Source organism: Scomber japonicus, chromosome 11, assembly GCF_027409825.1.
Source record: "Scomber japonicus isolate fScoJap1 chromosome 11, fScoJap1.pri, whole genome shotgun sequence".
In the NCBI taxonomy this organism is placed as follows: domain Eukaryota; kingdom Metazoa; phylum Chordata; class Actinopteri; order Scombriformes; family Scombridae; genus Scomber; species Scomber japonicus.
In genome coordinates, this window is record NC_070588.1 from 20,833,426 (window position 1) to 20,853,925 (window position 20,500).

Here is a 20,500-nt window from a genome sequence, read left to right on the forward strand (position 1 = left end):
TGTCTAGTGTGGTTCAATGGACACAGCACCAAAGGGAGCTGCAGGTTTGTATGATGGGTGCTATTAGCTGTAGTCACCCAAAATCACATTTGACTAGAGATATAGTATATATTATTTGATTGTATATGCCCAGTTCAAAAGGAGTTATCAAATATTAGAGTAGGTGGTTCTAGGGAGGGGCCAACAGGGGCAAGTACCCCTGTAATTCTTGAGTCTGGACGCACCCCCCGTGGCTCCCCAACGAAGAGTCTGCATTAATAATAAAATGACGATGATTTTGTACTGAGGTTGTAAAATAGCTGGCCCCAATCTGGCCCCTCCATTAAAACTGGTCTAGAACCGCCACTGTATTAGAGTGCTCAGACCTGATGCCATTTTCTCCTGGTGGTCACTCGCAGTATTGCACTAAAAATTGCACAAGAGCAGTTATAAAACATCTGAAAAACATTTATTGATTGATTTATTACATATATTTATTACATATATTTAGCATATAGATATAACTGAACAATTGAGATGAATGAAAAAACCCATGCAGGGACACAGAGTTATAACTGGGAAATGTATTTTTCCTTTTTTTTTTGTTACAGGGCACTTGTTAAATGACAGGTTCATAATGCTTCAAGTCTAATAATCAGTCAGGTGTATGTATATATATATATTGAAATAGGTTTTGTTTGCTGTAATCATTCTTCTATTATCATCAGTCAAAGTTAATCAAATCAAGCATGTATCTTACAAAGTTAGCCTTTTTTCACATATTCCAGCCACAGAAACCTTCTTTTTATACTTTTCTTGTTTTTGAAGATATTTCCAGAGGCTAGCTCAAATAAGAAAATATTCATATTTTAAAATTTGTTTCCCACATTTCCCAAAGGCCATTCAACAGTAATGCCTTAATATAAAATATAATTTAAATACCCTACTGTTTTAAGCTCTCTTTAATTATTTGTCTTGCACTATTACTTATTGTAGCTACACTTTGACCCCAGAAAATGTCATCACTCACTCTGTTATATATGTGAATGTATGCTTTAAATAACAATAAACTTGAACTTGACTGATTTATTTTCAGCAAACATTCCCTCTTGTGAACCAACCTTATATCTATTTCCTGTCAAGCTGTTGCTGTTTTTGAACTTTGGGAAAAGCCAAACTTTTTAAAGCGTTTTCTCCTGATTTCAGTCTGTATGCTAAGCTAAGCTATCTTATTGCTTCCCATCAGCTCTGAATCCATATTTATTATCATAGACACAAACAACACACATAAATGGAGTCGGTTGTCTCATATAACAGTAACAATGAGAAATGATGAACTATTCCTGGCTGTAGATGAGAGCTCAGCAGTTTACAGCAACATTAACAACACTTTCCTGCAACACAAGTGACCATGCAGAAAATCACTGAGGAGGACGCCTACTTGGAGCAGTGGAAGAAGTGGAGACCATTGATTCAAAAACATCCATTTCTATGGCCGCAGGTTGGGTAGTCTGTAGAGAGGAGAGACAAAGTTACAGCTCTACACTGATCAGCCATTTATTTTCTACTCTGATATCAGCAGAGGGAGACACATCTGCTTTGAAGAACCTCTGCTTATTTCCTCTCTGACTTCATGTGTTATTCTATGAAAGTGTTGAACAATTTAATCACCCTCTGTTTTTTTGGTTTGTTTGTTGTTGGGTCTTTAAAAAAGAAAAAAAAAGAAAACCTGTGGACTTTCAACCCATGATGGCACATGCTTGGCTGTTTTGTTAGATGTGGTTAAAAACAAGATACTAAAGTCCTGCAATACGATGGTTGGTTATCACAAGAAAACACTTCATCATGCTAATAATCCTCTCTTTTCTATCTCCAAACAAGTTACCTTCACAGAACAATGATGCTATTGTTTGTCTTTTTTACAATCTGAGATCAAAAGATTTTTGAGTTGGTCACCAAATGAGTGATGGTATAGTTCCTGTATCCCTGCACAATCACTGGTGCTGTTATACCATCCTACCAGATTGTCTTTACAGGACATCATCAAGATAAATATACATATATGAATGCAATTTAAAGTTAAATTTACCTTTATAAAGTTTAAATTTACATTGTTGAAATTATTAGAATTAGTTTTACTCTTTAAAGAGGACAGTTTATCATTTCAATTCCTTTATAAAAAGATCACAGATGAACATATTATATTTCATTGTACATGAAATATAATATATTATCCCATGTGTGATCCTCTGTCATGCTGCACTACATATAATGTCTAGAATACTATTCATTTTCCTTCCTTTATTCACATTCCCATGCGAGTGATATGCCTCCTTACCTCAGTTTTCCTCTTCTTCTTGGCTTTTTTCTAAAGATGAAAAAAAAACAGGTTGAGTGACAGTTTAGAGCCAAAAGAGGTGACAAGGTACATCAAAAGTAGTGTCTTACCTTTCTTTTTGATGGTTCAAGCACCTGGTAAGGATCGGCATCCACTGGTCTCTCAAGTTCCTACAGTGGAAAATATACTAATAAATACAGACCCAACAGTAGAGCAGCAGGTAAAAATGATTTAGTCATGAAATTGTGTAAGAGTCTTCCTTACCTGGTAAATCCCATTAGTGTCCTGCTTTATTAAGTGAAAAATACAGAAAGTGAACTGAAATGAACTTGAAATGCACATATCCAAGCATCCACACATACACATTTCATATCAGTGAATAAACAGTCAAAAAAGTCCTAATGAGAAGATTTTGTGAGGTTAAAACAAGCGGACACTTACCGGTATTTTAACTTCCTCAGCTGGGAGGTTGGCAAACTAAACAGAACAAACACTTCCATTAATTGACATTGTATAGCAGGGTTGTGTTATTTTCAGATCTGTTTAATCCATCAATTGTTGTTGTTCAAATAACCAATTATTTAGTCTATTAACCCTTCTGTTGTCCTCGAGTCAAGGAAGGAAAGGAGGAAGAAGGGAGGAAGGGAGGAAGGGAGGGAGGAAGGAAGACAAGGAGGGAGGGAGGAAGGATGGAAGGTAGAAAGGAGGAAGGAAAGGAAGGGAGGAAGGAAGGAAGGAAGGAAGGATGGATGGAAGGGAGGAAGAAAGAAGGAAGGATGGAAGGGAGGAAGAAGGAAGGAAAGGAGGGAGGGAGGAAGGATGGAAGGGAGGAAGGAAAGGAAGGGAGGAAGGAAGGTAGGAAGGAAGGAAGGATGAAGGAAGGATGGAGGGAGGGAGGAAAGAAGGAAGGATGGAGGAAGGAAAGAAGGATGGAAGGGAGGAAGAAGGAAGGAAGGAAAGGAGAAAGGAGGGAGTACGGAAGGGAGGAAGGAAGGAAGGATGGAAGGGAGGGAGGAAGAAGGAAGGAAAGGAGGGGAGGGGAGGAAAGAAGGAAGGAAGGTAGGAGGGAAGGAAGGAAGGACGGACGGACAAAAGAAGGAAGGAAGGTAGGAGGGAAGGAAGGAAGGAAGGAAGGAAGGACGGACAAAAGAAGGAAGGAAGGAAGGTAGGAGGGAGGGAGGAAAGAAGGAAGGAGGGAGGGAGGGAGCAAGGAAAGGAGGAAAGAAAGAACAGTCAAAACAGACGGGTCAATTTGACCCGGGAGGACGACACGAAGGTTAAACCGATTAATTGATTAGTCAACACAAGATTTATAATTTCTCAGTTGATAAAAGTAATTTATTGAGCAAAAATGTCAAACATTAACTATTTAAAAAAAAAGTTTTATATTATTGTAGATTGGATAGATTTGGTGTATGGACTGTTTGTCGGGCAAAAACTATTTTATAGATTTAACAAATAATCAAAAAAAAGCAAAATGTGGTTAAAAATAGAGAGAGAGAGAATAATACAGTATGTGTTAATAATCTTTATTGTGAGATACTTCAAATTGCTTACACTGTCTGATCAGTCAAAAGACGTAAAGCTTGTAGATTTTTGATCATGTGAAAAAAGAAGAAGAATTCACCTTTGCTCTAAAGAAGAAACCAGTGACGGTGATGCAGTAAACCATGAGGAATGCGTCCAGGAAGTAGCAGATGACCAGGTCGTTAAAAAAAGGCTCTACGGGACAAACGGAGGAGAGAGTTAATCTACTGCAGGCAGACATGGGAGGTAACTAAGCTCTGTACTTCTAGTCATTTTTTAGGTCTTTCAGTATGTTGTGTGAGACTTTTCCTCCTCTACACACATGTCAGAGGGAAACCACTGATATCTAGTTTACAGATTCAGGTTTAAGATAAGACTTAATCTCCATGTTATGTTACAGCAGCACAAAACAACATCCAAACATGAGCACCATTTACACTTCAATTCAGCTATATAAATGAATTGTGCAAATGTTTGTGTGAGTATGTGTGTGTGTGTGTGTGTGTGTGTGTGTGTGTGTGTGTGAAAGTGAGTACAGTATTGCAACTCTGAGACAAAATCATTATTGAGTAGAGACTAGCTTGTGATCAGGTGAAATAGACTATGTTGTTTTCAGTATTTCAATATTTTTAACTTTGAAGACAATTTTATTAATTTGATAACATTCTTATATTTAAAACTCTCTGCCCTTGTTTCAGTTTATTGAGGGGTATGAGACAGGGCCTTTTGCAGAATCTGTTCAACAAATACAAGGACAAAAATATTACTTTAGGTGTTCTCTGGATAACAAGAACTTTTTTTTTCTTAAAACAATTTCCCCTTGAAGATTATTTTGAATCCTTGACTAATTCTTCTAATTCTTTTCTTTTAGTTGCAAAGTTAAAGGCAAACATTCAGAATCATTCATCACTTCCCATCTTGTCATGAGGCAGAGTCAATGCTGGGAAAATTCTATCATTACATTATTGTCTCAGCTGTTGCACCTCTTTATAGAGACTTCCCTTTTGTTACTCTGGGACCAAAGGAATCATAATATTAAAAAAGATACATAGAACTGATGACCTTACTCAACTCAAGAGAAATAGAGAAGATGTGTCCTGATAGCCTGCTGGTAAATACGCACACCACATAACCACGACGTCCACATGTCATCCGCTTCTCTCTACCTCTAGTTCCCATCTGTCTTCACTCTCCGCTGTCTCATAAATGCAAAAAATGCTCCCTAAAATCTTTATTTATTTATTTTTTTTTAAAAAGGGGGAGAAATATTGCCTTCCTAACATATTTTGGAAAGGAATTTGTTATTGTATTTTTTAATTTATAAATCACAAATATGGTACCATATTTATATGATGTGCTACAGTTTGTTAACCCTCCCCTCTTCAGACTAGCTGGGAGAGTGAGCTGAGATACCGTTCATTTTAAAATCATCCACAGACTTTGCTACTCAAACGCTAAACCACTCAAAACACTTTCAGAGATCTCCTCATCATGTGATGAATGTAGTCTTCATGTGGCTAATTTACTGCTGGTCTCAGATGTTTCAATCACTCTATATAATGTTTGATAAACCTAGATAGATAGATAATAGATTTTGGTTTTTCAGGTGTAACAATCAGATTTAAAAAGACACAAAACTCCACTATTTTTCTGTATTTGCTTAATTTTCCCTTTGCACCTGAGCTGGTTTGGGCAAAATTTAAAAAAACAAAAGCAAAAAAAAAAGTTTGAAAATGAAAAGTAACTTTTAAGAGTTTTCTTAACTGATGCTTTAACTCTTCACATTACAGCAGAAAGAGAGACAGGCTGAATGGTAACGAGCCAGATAACTATTTAAATAGAACAAATATGATAAAATGACATTGTTGTATAAATAAGGAATATAATATCTATATATACATATATCCACTGATGTCCAGTACAAATCAAGTGTCTTTAAAGAGTTTTAGAGAATGTCTTCAACCTGCAGACGAGTTTCTGTTTGTGTATCTTTATCCTGTAGAGTGAAACATGTATGTATGTTTGTTGTGTACATGTATCTCAAATTTTAGAGGATTTCATCACTCATGCTTCAACTTTTTTTGTTGTTAATTTTTTTTTTGTCAATGCTTATTTTTTTTTGTGCGAGTAAAATTGTGGATCTAAAACCTTGTACTACTACCTTGTACTAAACCTTGTACTCTAAAAACATATACATCTCCTCACATGTTACAGCAGCAGGAGAGACAGGCTTTACAAATAATATACTATTTGAATTATAAAAATACAATAAAACAAAACTAAATAAGAAATTAAGATTATTATATTTATACATTATAATAGCTCAGACTGTATCAATGAGTTGTGTAAATACATTATATGCCCAGAAAGAATGAGTCCAGTGATGCAACTGATGAAGAAACAAGTAGCTATAGTGTATGTAACCCTAACCCTATACATTATATAAATATTATTATATGTATAAATGAATTAATACATGAATAATAAATACTTTGGATATATTAAAACATGTGGAAATATATGCAGGTGTGTTATATATAATATGTAATAAGTGTGCTAATATTATTATACAGTAATGTCTAATATGTATATAATAATTAAATATTATAATAGAAATACAAAATATTATTGTGATAAGCTGTATTATATATTAGAAAATACAGTACATACAGAATATTATGTTATACAGTATGTTATAATATAATGTCTCATAATTGAATAGTGGAGATGTGCTACGATACTGTTTGTAAAAAGAGGTTAAGCTATAAAGGTAGAACATACAGGGCCCCCTGGTGTGTGTGTGTGTGTGAATCTTTTACATGACACACAGGATATACATTTAGCAACATGGGATGGAAAATAGCACTTGAGAGAATTGAGCAAGTCCCCTGAAACAGGAAATAAGACACTATCTGCAGTTGAGTACTTCAAGCACCTTCCTGTCAGAGCGATTGGCTGCTTTGTGGTTTTTGTGAGGCTCATTTATCTTGCTGTGCGGTTGGAAAAAAGTCTTGTTGTTACAACGTAGCCGGTGGTGGGGATTCATTGAGACTGTCACTTCCTCATCAAATTTTGATGATCTGAAGTTGCAACATGGTACATAGGTTATTTTTATACTTCAAAAAGGCAAATTCAGCTGTTAGCATTACTGAAGGCCCACTGTGCTGATGTCTCCAAAAAAACTGCTTGGCTTAAAACCTCTTCTGCTCACCTTTCACTGTTGCTATATCTTGTTTTGAATTTTAAGCACACATAGGTTAATAAACTCTTTTAATAACCTTTTTATAAAATCTATAATATCCTTCAATAGACTTATTCACTTTCATGCTAAAAATGAGATAAGCAAATCATTATCCAGGTGGGTGAAGACTGGTATCAATCTTTCCGTCTAATTTTTGTCAACAAAGTGATTAAACGTATTTGTCAAAATGTCAAACTGTTCTTTTACAAATAGTACTAAGTAACAGCCTTCCAGTAGATTTGTTGATTTAAATGCATTTTCCCCCCACACATTTAATTTTTTTAATTCTAAAGTTTTCAGATATACCAAGATGTCAGGTTGAAATGTGTGTGTATAATAAGCGGAACAATGCTAATAATATTTTCATCATATGATGAAATGCTGCAGCCATAGCCATTTCACTGTGTAAACACAATGACTTCATTCAATTCATTAAAGAGCTGAAACAAGATAATACACAATCAATATATCTTCAGTCATCAAAACTTATTTAACAGGGCCGCTGTATGCTGAGGGGTGAGGCCTGTTATTGTCTTCAAGCTAACACATGGCACATTTCCTGATCAATACTGAATGATTATTGCTTACTTGGCGTGATGTTATGATATTTCTATGATATATATCACCTATCAGTAAATCAGGCGATCCTGCTGTTCAAAAGGACAAATATATCAACATGTTCTCTGCAGCTGCCTGACTTCACAGTGGGCTTTTCCGCAGCGGAAGTTTTGATGTTTTAACGTCTTACTCTAGAAAATAACACACACAGTATAATGTCTGGAGGAAGATTATTCATTTATGCATATGATTTCTTGTAATCCCTTCATCATGATGAATCTGACTGAAATACATGACAGGACAAGAAATATCTTTTTGATATTTTGAATGTAATTTGAACGTTTTTTTTTTCCCACAAAGCAAAAAGTAGAAAGCTTGGGAAACATCAAATGCACACAAACGTCTGCCGATGAAAACTCAAACGTTTGACCCGAAGGAAATCAAATTGTTTTATATTTCATGCTGATGCAGACTGAGAAAAAAAAGACATTCTTATGTTCTATATAATATAGAGTATAATAACCAACATGCTGCTGCTGTGTGGGATGTTTTTAGAGCAACAAGGTTTTGCATATTAAATGTATTAATCATTTATTATAATCTTCTATCACTGTTTCCTATGTTCCAAATATAGACCATTATCTTTCACAATCTGGATGACTAAGAACACAGGTCTACTTTTTCCATTACAAAATGCTTCCATCTGCTATTTTTGTTTTGTAGAAATCAGCAAAGTGATTCACCTTTTCCTTTATATAAAGATCTGTTATTCAAAAAGTGAATAAAGAACAGAGCAAAAACTTAATGTAAAGGGTTGAATGCTCTCTTTATCTAAGTGGAGATGGTCTGTGTCACGGAAGACAACAAAGATTTCTGTTTTAATGAATAAATTCACCATAATTCTTATAATGCCTGCAGACCCCTTCCAATACCAATTAGCTGATATGGATTTCTTTTTTCCATGTGTGCAAAGATTTCAGGCCTTTTGTCAAAGTCAATGAAGTGAATTACATAATGATTAAATAGCTGTTTCAGATCTGCATCACTTACCTGAACAGGATACAGGCACCAGGAACCCGAACAGCAAAAACACACCTGTCCTGAGTGTGTTCATGGTTCTCCCTCCTTGTCTCTTTCTCTCTTTGTCTGTGGAAACGCTGTTTCTTTCTTTAGCCCCAGGTTGCTTTCAGTTGCCTCACCCTTATCTTTTTTTCCACCTCACTCTGATCAAAGGAAGTGGCTGAACTGAGTAGCTGCCTGTGGACTGAGACTTGCTTGTGTGTACTTCAAAGCATCGTACAAGCTTCAACACCCACAGAAACGTTCAGTGACTTCGTCATGTTCAGCTGCTTTGTATATTCTTTTTGATTGCGCAACAGCAACGATGATTTATATGTTCAAGCAGATCACCTGTTTTAAAACAAACCTTCACTATTATCCGGCAGTGAAATAAAAGATGGTCTTTCAATAAATTCAGTAAACTATTAAAATTTTAAAGGTGCAGTGTGTAGAATTTAGTGGCATCTAGCAGAGCGAACATGGCAGAAATGTGTTTTGATAAGTATAATCACCTGAAAATAAGAATCATTGTGATTTTGTTACTTTTGAACGAGCCCTTTATGCTGTGAACACATCGAAGATTGACACGAGGGGCATTTACCTTTCATTTCTGTCATTCTGTGTGCCGCAGTAATAAACTACCAATGTGAACCAAAAAACATTGCTGACATATCTGATGTTGTCTAAAGTGAGATGTTGCCAAAGATATGTCATCCCACTAAACTTTATTTTTTCAATGGAAAAGGAATTCTTCTAAATAATATTCTTGATTTTAGCTTTTTAGCACCACTGAGAGAGACGTTGCTCTTTCTGTTGCTCTGGTTTATTTGAGGAGTAAAAGGTGCTGCTCTGCCCGTCTGTGGGTGCATCACAGGCCCGGTGAGTGTTCATGATGTCACCTATCTGCCCGACATAAACAGCCTGTTTCATCACTTGCGTGTCTGAGGTGGGTATTGAATTTGAAGCAGAAGAATTATCCAAATATTGATCCACATGCAACTCTAACATCTCAGTTTAAAACTCACTAGTCACACTGAGCAGACTGGAGATCTCTGTCCGTACAGCTTCTCTTTTCTGCATCTCTAAACTGTACAATGCATTGTTGTATAGTTGTCTATGTGATGTGCAGAAACAGTCACAATACGTTTATTTTCCATTGTTAAATGTGTTTGGGGTGGGAATATATTCATTGAAACATACTTCGACATGTCAGACTACTTTGTGTATTGATTGGCTGCAGGTTTTCTCTCTCCGCACTTCACCGCAAAAAGTTAAACTATTCTCAACGTTTTTTTTGGCCGCACTTCACCAAAGACGAGTTTACAAGGAGTTCAAATGGCAACTCACCGCAGGCTGCTTTTTACAACTCTTGTGTGTTCACAGCGATATACTGTATCTACATAGGTAGCAGGTCCACTTCCACAGAGGCCGCCATGTTTCTACAGTAGCCAAGAACAGACAAACCAAATGCTGCCTCTAGAGAGAGCCTTTCACGTGTCTCTGGAGATCTGTGGTTAGGTTCTCTGATGTGCTTGGAAGGGGACGGGGAGCATGAAGGGTTTTCAATTGATTGCAATCTGCAACCTTACCACTAGATGGCACTAAGTGCTATACATTGATCCTTTAAGTGAATATTAAAATTTATTGAATTAAATATCATAATCTGTTAACTACCAATTGTTTATATCATACTATAACAAAGTTGTAAGCTTTTTAAATGACATTATAAGTATTTCTGATTAAGTTCTTAACACATTTTAAACCTGCATGTAAATGATTTCTTCATGCTTTAACATACTCTAACTCATATATCATTATTCATGATTACAGCAACGTTATACTTTACTATAAATCATTCATAAACTGCTCATACAGCAGCTTGGAAGCTTTACAGGATAAGTTGTAGCTCTCTTGACAAATGCAATAACAAACATACATCACATATCTTTGTATTGACTGACAACTACTTTACAGTGTGTTTCTAACTATTAAGTGCTATACTGCTTACAAATGCTATATAAAGTAGGGTGGGTTAAAATATTATCTTCTTCTTGCAAACCATAACATTTGCACAAAGCTCATACTAAGTCTTGTATTGCAAATTATGATCTTATAAGTGGATTCTTTTATAAGATAGACAATAATGCCTGGCAAAGGAAAATAGCCTGCAAGTAATCTTAATTAAAGTGAATTTTGTTTATTTTTAAGCATAAACCAGTAAATGTTGTTCTGACGCACTTAAGGGATCAAACAAACTTTGCAGCAATCTGCGTCACTTACATGTATCTAAAAATACTGCAAACAGGTTAAACTGAAAGATCTGAAGCAGAGAGTCAATCAAAAAGCGAAATGTGAATAGTCGACCAGCAGGCAGCAGAGAGATTGATTTGACATTTGAAACCAGTACCAGCTTGTTTAAGTGACTGTTCAAAAGGTCAAAAGATAAGTTGCCCTTATGATACTTAGATGTTAGTGTTTGTGTAGAGGAAGGGGTTACAGACAAGAGACCACTTCTCTCTCCAAAGTGTTGCATAATCACACTGAACTGTGACACTAAAGGAAACTTGCAGGCAGAGTACTGGTCGAGTGAAGTTGCACAGAGAGGAGACTTAATTTTGACATCAGAGTGTGAAATGTTCAGGGACATCTGACTGAGGCCAGACCTCACAAGACCTTTAATTAGATGGCCACATCTACTGGACCCTGTTAGTTAGCCAAATAGATGTGCTGTGAGCTGCATATGGTTTTGTTGCTGTGTTTGTGCCCGGGCAGCTTACGGCTCAGACAGACAGCACTGCTTGGGAAAACACAAAGCGGGTATTTAATACTAAAAAGACTGTAACTTAGGAGAGCAACTAATAGATGAACAATGAAACTGGGATATAATACATTTGAATTGACTTTAATATTTGATCTAATATACACTGAAATAATGTACAACAGATCCTGTGTTTTGTATATAAAAATATGAGACATATTGTCTCATATTGTACTTTCAACTCCACTACATTTATTTGACAGCTTTAGTTACTTTTCAGATTTGACACAATGGATAATATAACAAGCTTTTAAAGTACAACACATTGTTAAAGATGAAACCAGTGGTTTCCAACCTTTTTGGCTTTTGACGTCTTAAAAAAAAGTAGTATGTAATCTGGGTCACATTTCAGATTTCTATGAGTTGTTAACAGCTCTACTAAATGGTGATTTCCCCCTCTAAACTTCTCATTTCAATAAATGTTCAACTGATCCAATATTTCACCAAAATAAAGATTAGAGGAAAATGTCCAAAATCTGAGAACAGATTTGTGGATCAGAAATTAGCTTTTTCTTCTTTCCTCTCCCATTAATGATCTCATCACCCCTCACATTTATCTGATGACGTTTGGAGAGCCCCCACCCATAGGTTGGGAGCACCTGGACTAAACTAGGTAACTGTATGTAAAGTAGTGTAAACTAGCTCCACCTCCAGCAGCTTTAACAGTAACATGCTCTAACACTGATCCTTCAGTATTAATAATCTAATTATATCATAATAATATACCAGTCAGAGGGACCAAACTACTTTTACTCTACTACTTTAACTAGCCTACATTTTGCTGCTAAAACTTATGTTATTTTACTAAAGTAGGATTTTCAGTGCAGGACCTCTACTTGTAATTATTTTTAAAATGTATTTTTACATTGTTCTATTGATGCCAAAGGCTCTGAATACTTCTTCTACCTCTGCAGTATTTCTTGATAAATGTGAACTCGAAGCAGCCCTCCACCACGTGACTCTCTTAAAGCGTGTGTCACGTGAGCCAGATGTCAGTCTTTGCAGTGGTGCGATGATAAAGCATTTCAGTCGACAAACATTCACCTCACAGCCGGCACTCACAGACAGGAGAAGTTAACCAGACACGACATAGTTAGATTTTGTTGAGAGTAGCAGCGTTTAGTGTTGTCGCTGTGTGAGCTCGCTCTTACTGTTACTGTTTTCTGACTGTTGTTTTCAGGCTAACACTAGCTTAGCACAGACTAGCTTCTCTCTGTCCTGTTGTTGTGATTTCTGCCCCGACAAGCGCTCAAACCACCGGAGAGACGACTGGGGAAACATGACGCAGATCAGCGGTGTCCAGTCACGGTGCCTCACAGTAACGTTACAGTTGATTTTAGGTAAGTATTGGTTTGTCTTATCGGACAATAAGTTGACCGGATACCTGACCAGCAAAATCGTGAAATTACAATAACAAACTCCGAAGGTCACAGATAACCTGCAAACAGAAAAACAACATCGTTACCTAAGCTGTGCTGGAAGAAGTACAATACTCCTGTACAGCAATGTAAAAATACTACATTACAAGTAGAAGCCCTGCATGGAAAATGCCACTTAAGTAAAAATACACAAGTATTATGTAGTTAAAGTATTGAAGTAAATGTAGTGGTTTGGTCCCTCTGACCGATATATTATATATGATATGACATCATTATATCATTAATACTAAAGCATTAGTGTACCATGTTACTGGTTACACTGGTTTATCTTTAATCTTGTCTTTTAAAAGCTTGTCATATTATCCATTGTGTCAAATCTCCATCTGAAACATAACCAAAGCTGTCAAATATGTGTAGTGGAGTAGAAAGTACAATATTTACCTCTGAAATGCAGTGAAGAGGAAGCATAAAGTAGCATCATATGGAAATACTCAGCTTAAGTACAAGTACCTCAAAATCTGACTCAACTAATGTGACAAAGTACTCAGTTTTGTGTCATCTTAAATAAAAGGTAAATAGCCTGTGCTAAGATATTTGGAGGAGACCAGGAGAGGAACAGGGTGTAGAGGTTAAAATCAAAATCCCATTAGTTTGATACTCTGTCATCAAAATGGTCTAATAATAAAATAGTGGTGGGAAGTAAGTAAATACATTATATCCAGTCACTGAGCCTACAGTAAGAGGGGCTCCAGTAATTTAGTAAGTCACTCCCATACGCTTTGAGAGTTTCTCGTCTGTTCATGACTAGTTTGGGTTAAAGCCCAAAAATTTGGGATCCTACAATTCTCATAATGTCCTGCCTAAATGCCCACTCCTTTCTAAGCTCACGCCTCCAGTTTTCAACACAGACTTTCTGTTAGGAATGTGAAGTCTGAAGCTGAAACTGAGATAACTAATGACGACATTATCAGGGATCAATCACTGGAAAGATTACAGGCCATGTAGTTCTTCTCAGGGTGAGAAAACTGCACCTCTTGTCTAAAGTTGGCCTGTGCCTCTATAAAGTCCAGATGAAACAGCATTTTGAAAGCATCTTACTTCCGTATTGTGACATATTTCCAAGTGAAACAGGGTAGACAGGCGTGGGGGAAACTTGATTTGAACATTGAACAGTGTTGCTGCTCTGTGCTGCTAAAAATTGAAGATTGATAGATCGGGTGGATGTCATATTATTGATTGAAATTAGTTGGTTGAAGGCTACATAAGCACACATTACTGTTTTACAGGAAGAAAACTGGATTTTGATATAAAATTTTAAAAGGCATATATTGTTAAGTAGGTTCACAAATTGACCAGGGATGTGATCATATCCTCTTGACTTTAAGAACAATTTCACTGCCTAATGAGTACTTTAAGTATATTTAGCAAATGATATATTTGCACCTCTGCAAGTAACTTCTGTATCACATGACTCTTAGTTGTTAATGTATATTGCCATCTGCTGGTAAAATCTACATTAGACTCAAATGGTAAACCTATGGTAATGTAAGATCACTTGTTCAGTCCTCCTACTGTGGCCCAGGTGGTTCTAGTTTTCCAGTAAAATGTCTTGTCTAATACTGATAGAAAACATTGGACTTAGAAATAAAAAGACTTTTTATGAAGAAAATAGGCTTCATTATGTTGCTGACCTGGGCAAACTTAAACCAGCAGCTTTGTGTAAATGGACTTCACAGAATGTAGTATAAGACTGCTTGAATAGAATTGTCCATGTGTGTTTTATTCATTGTTTCAGCAACAGAGGTGCTTAAACTACTCTATACAACCCACCAAGTGTGTGTGAGATTCACTGGCAATGTGGTCACTGTAAGCCTCAGAGCTCTATTATCAGATGCTGCATTACTTGTTGTGTTTTTGCATTATATTATTATCAGTTAGAAGATCTGACTATTTTCTTTCATCACTCATGAAGTCGTGTTGTCTTAATTTGTACGTAAATCAAGAGTACAAATAGCAGTGTGGGAAATATGAACTTATGCTTTAAATTAGTAGGTCAGTTTTCAATAAATGGGCCACAGCAAATTAGTCTTGATTAACAGATGCAGACTTTGATTATGAAATAAACACTGCTGGAAAGAAATGGGGATGTATGTGCAAAAAAACCTTCTGAAATGAAGCAAACTGAAACATAACATTATTTAATAACATATCGGGTGTCTGGAGTAATTAACTAATAACTGAATACCTCTTGCAGCTGCCGCCCTGCACCAGAGTTTTGCGACTGTTGCCCCGCCAGTGACCGCTCCACCACACAAGGACCCCAGCAGACCTGAGAGGGGAAACTATAATGTCAGCAGCAGCAATGGCACTGTCTGTTTACTGGCGTCCATGGGCCTCCAGCTCAACATCACCTTCAATTCTACCTCCCTGAATAAGGTGCTTATAAATTCAAAAACACTCAGTGGTTGTCTGAATACTTTGACATGTCTGAAATACTAAATGTGACATCATTCATGTACAGACTGTGCAGGAGGTTGTGAACCTTCAGCCCAATTTGACAAAGAGCTCTGGTTCATGTGGCCCAGACATCGCCACCCTGAGACTCACTACGGATGGAGAGAAAACTAACCTCACCATGTTCTTCTCCCTGGTAAATCACCGTGTCTGCCCTCACTGTTATGTAATTCTAAACCCTGTGCATAAAAAAGTTTATCCTCATGATCCACTTGCCAACTTGCAGGCAGTTTTAGTTTCATCTAGTACTTCTTGAAACAACCACTAGATGGCAGCTGGTGCTTAAAGTAAACTGCTTGACTGTTCTGTTACTGACTTTTTTTGTCCAGAATACCACATCCAGCAAGTACCACTTGAGTGAGGTGTCTCTGTCGGCTATTTTACCAGACATGAAAGGTGAGTGCACTCTTCCTCCCAGTATGGCATGCTAATGTTCAGTCTGCTGTTCAGTTTTTAACTGAAGGATAATCACAACTGTAACATAAACAAATACATCTAAGACAACATATACTGCACTATAAGTAACAGTAATTTGGTGTTAAAATGTGTTTTTTAATTTCTACACTGAAGGGACACTATTTTCTAATTTAAAAAAACAAACAATAAATATAATTTTTACAGACCCTTATTTCTTAGCCTAAGCACATATTTTGATCTTGGTGCATAAAATCTACACTGAAACTATATAACACCAGTATAATGTAATCAAACACAGCAGCTCTGCAATAAATCCTACCTTTATGAAATATTCAGTTTTTGTGAATGAATCTGTTACAATTGCATGAGTGGTATTAGACAGGTGATCAAACAACATTTACACATATAACCTAAAACAAGAAGCTAGTTTGGTGGTGATCTAGATTACATGATTAATGTGCAATGAGAATGGAATTAAATGCCTCATGTGTGCTGATTCATTCAAGTCTAAGACATCGAAAAAGAAACAAACAGGTATTTTGACAAAATAATCTTACCTGGTTAACCTTTACAGTCAGCTAAATAACTCCATCTGCTGACTAAGACTGGGAGATATAGTTGAAACCACTGGAAATAGCTGGCAACCTTGAATAAAAAATCAATTTACAGTGGAAACTTTGGTCTTTTGTATGATTAGGGTTAGTCAGATGCCCTAAATCACATTTGATTGAACACATTTATGTATAAGCCTCTAAGGGCAGGACGAGATGAAGAGTAAAGATGGATATTGAGATAAAATTACTAAAGTTAACACTTCGTCACCACCTATATCAATCAATTACTTACTTTATTAAATGTCAGTCTTGATATCCCGTTAAACTATACCTGCGTTGGGAGTTACAATGTGCAGACTTCCTTCCGCCTTTACTTTATTTTTCCTCAAGAGACAACTGGTTTTTGAGCAGTGCAACACAGGATAAAAACTAGAAGCGCATGAACACATTTTCATATAAAAACACCAGTAAATACAAAAGAATGTGGAGTACGGAAATAAGAAGAATTTAAAGCCAGCATTTTTAGTATAAATATAAAAAAAATTTAAATGTCTTTTCCTCTGAGCTAAGTTGAAAGATAGACAAGGGGATGAAAGTCTGTATCTGTTAGTTTTTTCTAATGTGACTCTAAAGAGAGAACTAAAAAGAAAGATATTTAATCTTCTCTACCATCATCCATTTGTTCAGTTTATCTTCTTTGATATCGGTGTGTTTTCTCTCTTCAGATTTTCTCATTTGGTTTTATCTCTTTAAACATCAAAATCTTCTTTCTTGTCTTTTCGTTCCTCGTTCTGCCCTCGGTCACAGATCCCTTCTCAGCCAAAAATGGCAGTCTGGACTACCTGCGAGGCACCCTGGGGTTCTCGTACATGTGTCGTGAAGAGCAAACTCTTGATGTAGCTCAAAGTTTGTCCATCAACACCTTCCAGCTGCAGGTGCAGCCCTTCGGCCTCGCTGGAGAACAGTTTGGAGCAGGTAGACACATTCTGAAATTAAAGAGATGATTTTCTTACCCTCGAGTAAAATGGGATTCAATGAATCTGATGCCTCTCGGTCCTAATTCGTCTTCTCATTTCTCTCTCAGCTGAGGAGTGCCAGCTTGATGAAGATGACATGTTGATCCCCATCATAGTCGGAGCAGCTTTAGCTGGTCTCGTCCTCATTGTGCTCCTGGCCTACCTCATTGGCAGGAAGAGGAGCCATGCTGGCTACCAAACCATCTGAGGCGGCGTGTTACTCACATGTCTCCAGAGGCCAGAGTGCGCTATCCCACCCTTACAATTAACCACTGTTACAAGACTTAACACTCAACTTTGTCTCCCTATATCCCTCCATCCTTCGACTCCTTGCTGCCTCTGTGTATGTGTGTGTGTGCTTCTCCTCAGCCCTCATCGGTAACACTATTCATTATCACTTTGTGGAGTTTGTTGGAGGTTCATATGCTTTCTGAACTGACCTGCTCTTTCATAAGAAAAGGGAATTTGTTGAAAGATTGTAATAAGTAAAAACTCTTAACCGGTACCATGTATAGCAGAGGATCCATGAGTCCTCTAATTGTATTGTACTATTTATGATTTCTGTGAAAAGGAATTTTGAGGGATTTTGGGATTTGAGAGAATTAATACTCTAGCTTATCTTATTGTTTATCTGTTTATCGGATAACTATTTTAGTGGTCTCGACATTAAGGAGGTTTGTTATTGTAAAGGGAATATTACTGGCTGCTTAACGCCACACAGCAAACATCTGACATTTTATTTTGCAACTCTACATTTAGCTCAAGTAAACAGATTCTAGAGAACATGTTGTACCACCGTCGACAAACACGAACCTGTTCTTCATGAGGATGTGTGAGGAAGAGGATTTCACAAAACTATTCCTTTAGGGGATAGTAACCACTCCTTTTGGATTCTGCTGTTACAATATATACACACACATACCAGGGATTGCTTAATCAGTCTATAAAAATAGCACATTTGGCTTCAGTGGATAAAAAGCTCAGGACATCACTGTAGGAACGTAATAGTGTTGATTTATTATATTCCACTGGGTGGTTATGTTTGTTTTTTTGTTTTTTGTTTTTTTTTTTTTATCCCTGAAAGGTCCCACTTGGGATTTTGGTTGCTGTAGGGAAAGAAGTTGCACTAGAGTAGTTAGAAACAGCCCCGTGTAATGATTTAAAGATGGCCAAAATGCTCTGGTCAGTGTTCATCAGTGCCTTCCCAGCTGTAACAGAGATGGGATTAAAGTAAAGCCAATAACCACAGAGGTACTCACTCACTGACACTGTGTGCTGCCATGTTTGGGACATTTTCTTTGTGTCTCACATAGCCTTCATGTACAGAACTGTTATTACCATAAATATGCATTGTTTGATGTGATAGGAGAAAGTACAGATATTTATGTTTTTTTTTTAATGTTCTCCTCCCCTCTCTCATCTAAATACTCATGTAGTGATTTAATGTGGTTTTAATGGATTGTTTGAAATGTTTTCTAAAGGCGTCAAAGGTCAATAAAAGTGAACGACAGTGGCTGTTTGTCTTTTTGTTTTGCCTTTAGTCAGTTCCATCAGTCAAACCTGTTCCTGGTCAGTCCCGCTTGTTTGGACTCATTAGAAATGGTGGAACGGCATTTAAGAGTAATTGTAGTATTGAACATTGTAAATGTATTGCAGTAATTCAACAACATTATGACATGTCAGTAGGAAAAGTACTGGTGTAAATGATAATAATGGCTGAATTCATTTAGCTGCTTCAGTTTCAGGGTCATGGTTTTGTGCATGCTGGCTCACTGTCACAAAATCATGACTTACTGTATGAAATGGGCGTATACACATTGTTCATATCAGAGGGTAAATTACAACTGTGTTGTGCAAAGAATAAATGATTACCAATTCCTTGTTAATTAACCCACAGTTTCAGTCTGAGGTTTAGATAAAGTTTAACTATAGTAGATTTCATTCACGCTTGTTTTCTGCCAACAGGTCTCAGAAACTGTGTCTCCATACTGACTGGATTTATCACTGTTGGCGTACATGCAGCTAAGACATCAAAGTACAGTGCTTGGCTCATTGTAATTTTTTTCTTTTCAAGCAGTTTTTCTGCCTGTGCATGCAGTGCGGGGGAGGGTGGTTCAAAGGTGTTTGACTGTCCTCAGGCACATAGGGCCTTTCACCAGAAGTCAATTCACCGAATTATGTGAATAAACCTAATGTATTTACTTTAGTTTGTTTCAAATTTGAAGATTTTAAGTTGTTCTAGGTTTTACTTGGCAAAGGAAAGCAAATACCTGCCTCTGGACCAGCTCCCTGATCCTTCACTGCTTTTTTTGCAATTGGAATATAAATCTGAACAAGCATTTTGTCTGAAACTGTTTGAAACATTTATTTACACACACATACAGTCTATCATCCACAGTAACAGGAAGTTTCTGGGCCCTGCAGCTGTTTAAGGCTATCACGTATTGCTGAAATGAACATCTCTTCTTACATTTCTTTGTCAAAGATGGGTTTTTTTTGTTTTTAAGTTCAGTTCATTCAGAAGAACCATAAGGACAATTATTAGGTTTGACTTAACAAGAAAGAGTTTAACACCAAGATCTGTAAATTAAGTCAGCAGTACCCACACCAACATTCAAAACATCTTATTTTTTGTTCATAAAGAGAAGTGGACACTGAGTGCAGGTAAGATCCTCACAACTGTTGCTAAGGGTAATAAACATGACAGATTTAAAATACAAGGCAAGAGGTGTGATGATCTTGAAGTATCTATAGCAGCAAAATGATTCAGATTATTCAGGACCCTCAACAAAAGATCAAAAATACAGACATAAATTTAGAAGCTTCAACATTTCAGACACCCAACTTAAAATAGCTTGCTGATCACAGAAGTAGGGCTGGGCCATATGGACAAAATCAAATAACCTCAATCTTTATGTTGCGACAGCATTTTAAGGATGACTATTGGTGCTTTCACAAAATATTTACACAATGAGATTTTTGACAATTAATCATCAGTAATTTGGATATAATGACCAAGATGGTAAATGCAAATATTAGAACAGCTAGAAAAGTCTTGTAACTTCAGAAAACTACATCACTTTACTGTAATACAGCCTTG

At 36.7% G+C, this 20,500-nt stretch overlaps 2 protein-coding genes across 2 annotated transcripts; one reads left to right on the forward strand and one right to left on the reverse strand.

Moving 5' to 3' along the window:
* Positions 1-543: 543 nt before the first annotated feature.
* Positions 544-8,887, reverse strand: LOC128367778 (T-cell surface glycoprotein CD3 zeta chain-like). The gene is made up of 7 exons (XM_053328426.1): positions 8,694-8,887; positions 3,945-4,039; positions 2,759-2,794; positions 2,582-2,605; positions 2,428-2,487; positions 2,318-2,347; positions 544-1,490 (listed from the first exon to the last, which is right to left on the reverse strand). Exons 1-7 carry the CDS (start codon positions 8,755-8,757, stop codon positions 1,401-1,403), a joined length of 399 nt encoding a protein of 132 aa, XP_053184401.1. The 5' UTR covers positions 8,758-8,887; the 3' UTR covers positions 544-1,400.
* A 3,634-nt stretch (positions 8,888-12,521) lies between these two features.
* On the forward strand, positions 12,522-18,910 carry lamp1b (lysosomal associated membrane protein 1b). Its single transcript, XM_053328422.1, has 6 exons — positions 12,522-12,860; positions 15,154-15,335; positions 15,421-15,549; positions 15,743-15,809; positions 17,192-17,359; positions 17,469-18,910. The coding sequence occupies exons 1-6, from the start codon at positions 12,800-12,802 to the stop codon at positions 17,606-17,608; spliced, it is 747 nt and encodes a 248-aa protein (XP_053184397.1). The 5' UTR covers positions 12,522-12,799; the 3' UTR covers positions 17,609-18,910.
* The last annotated feature ends 1,590 nt before the right edge of the window (positions 18,911-20,500 follow it).

Coding starts and splice junctions, on each gene's coding strand:
- lamp1b (XM_053328422.1), top strand. CDS start 12,800: ATGACGCAGATCAGCGGTGTCCAGTCACGGTGCCTCACAGTAACGTTA. Junction 12,861..15,153: donor AACGTTACAGTTGATTTTAG/GTAAGTATTGGT, acceptor TACCTCTTGCAG/CTGCCGCCCTGCACCAGAGT. Junction 17,360..17,468: donor TGGAGAACAGTTTGGAGCAG/GTAGACACATTC, acceptor TTTCTCTCTCAG/CTGAGGAGTGCCAGCTTGAT.
- LOC128367778 (XM_053328426.1), bottom strand. CDS start 8,757: ATGAACACACTCAGGACAGGTGTGTTTTTGCTGTTCGGGTTCCTGGTG. Junction 4,040..8,693: donor GGTGCCTGTATCCTGTTCAG/GTAAGTGATGCA, acceptor TTTGTCCCGTAG/AGCCTTTTTTTAACGACCTG. Junction 2,348..2,427: donor TTGAACCATCAAAAAGAAAG/GTAAGACACTAC, acceptor TTTCATCTTTAG/AAAAAAGCCAAGAAGAAGAG.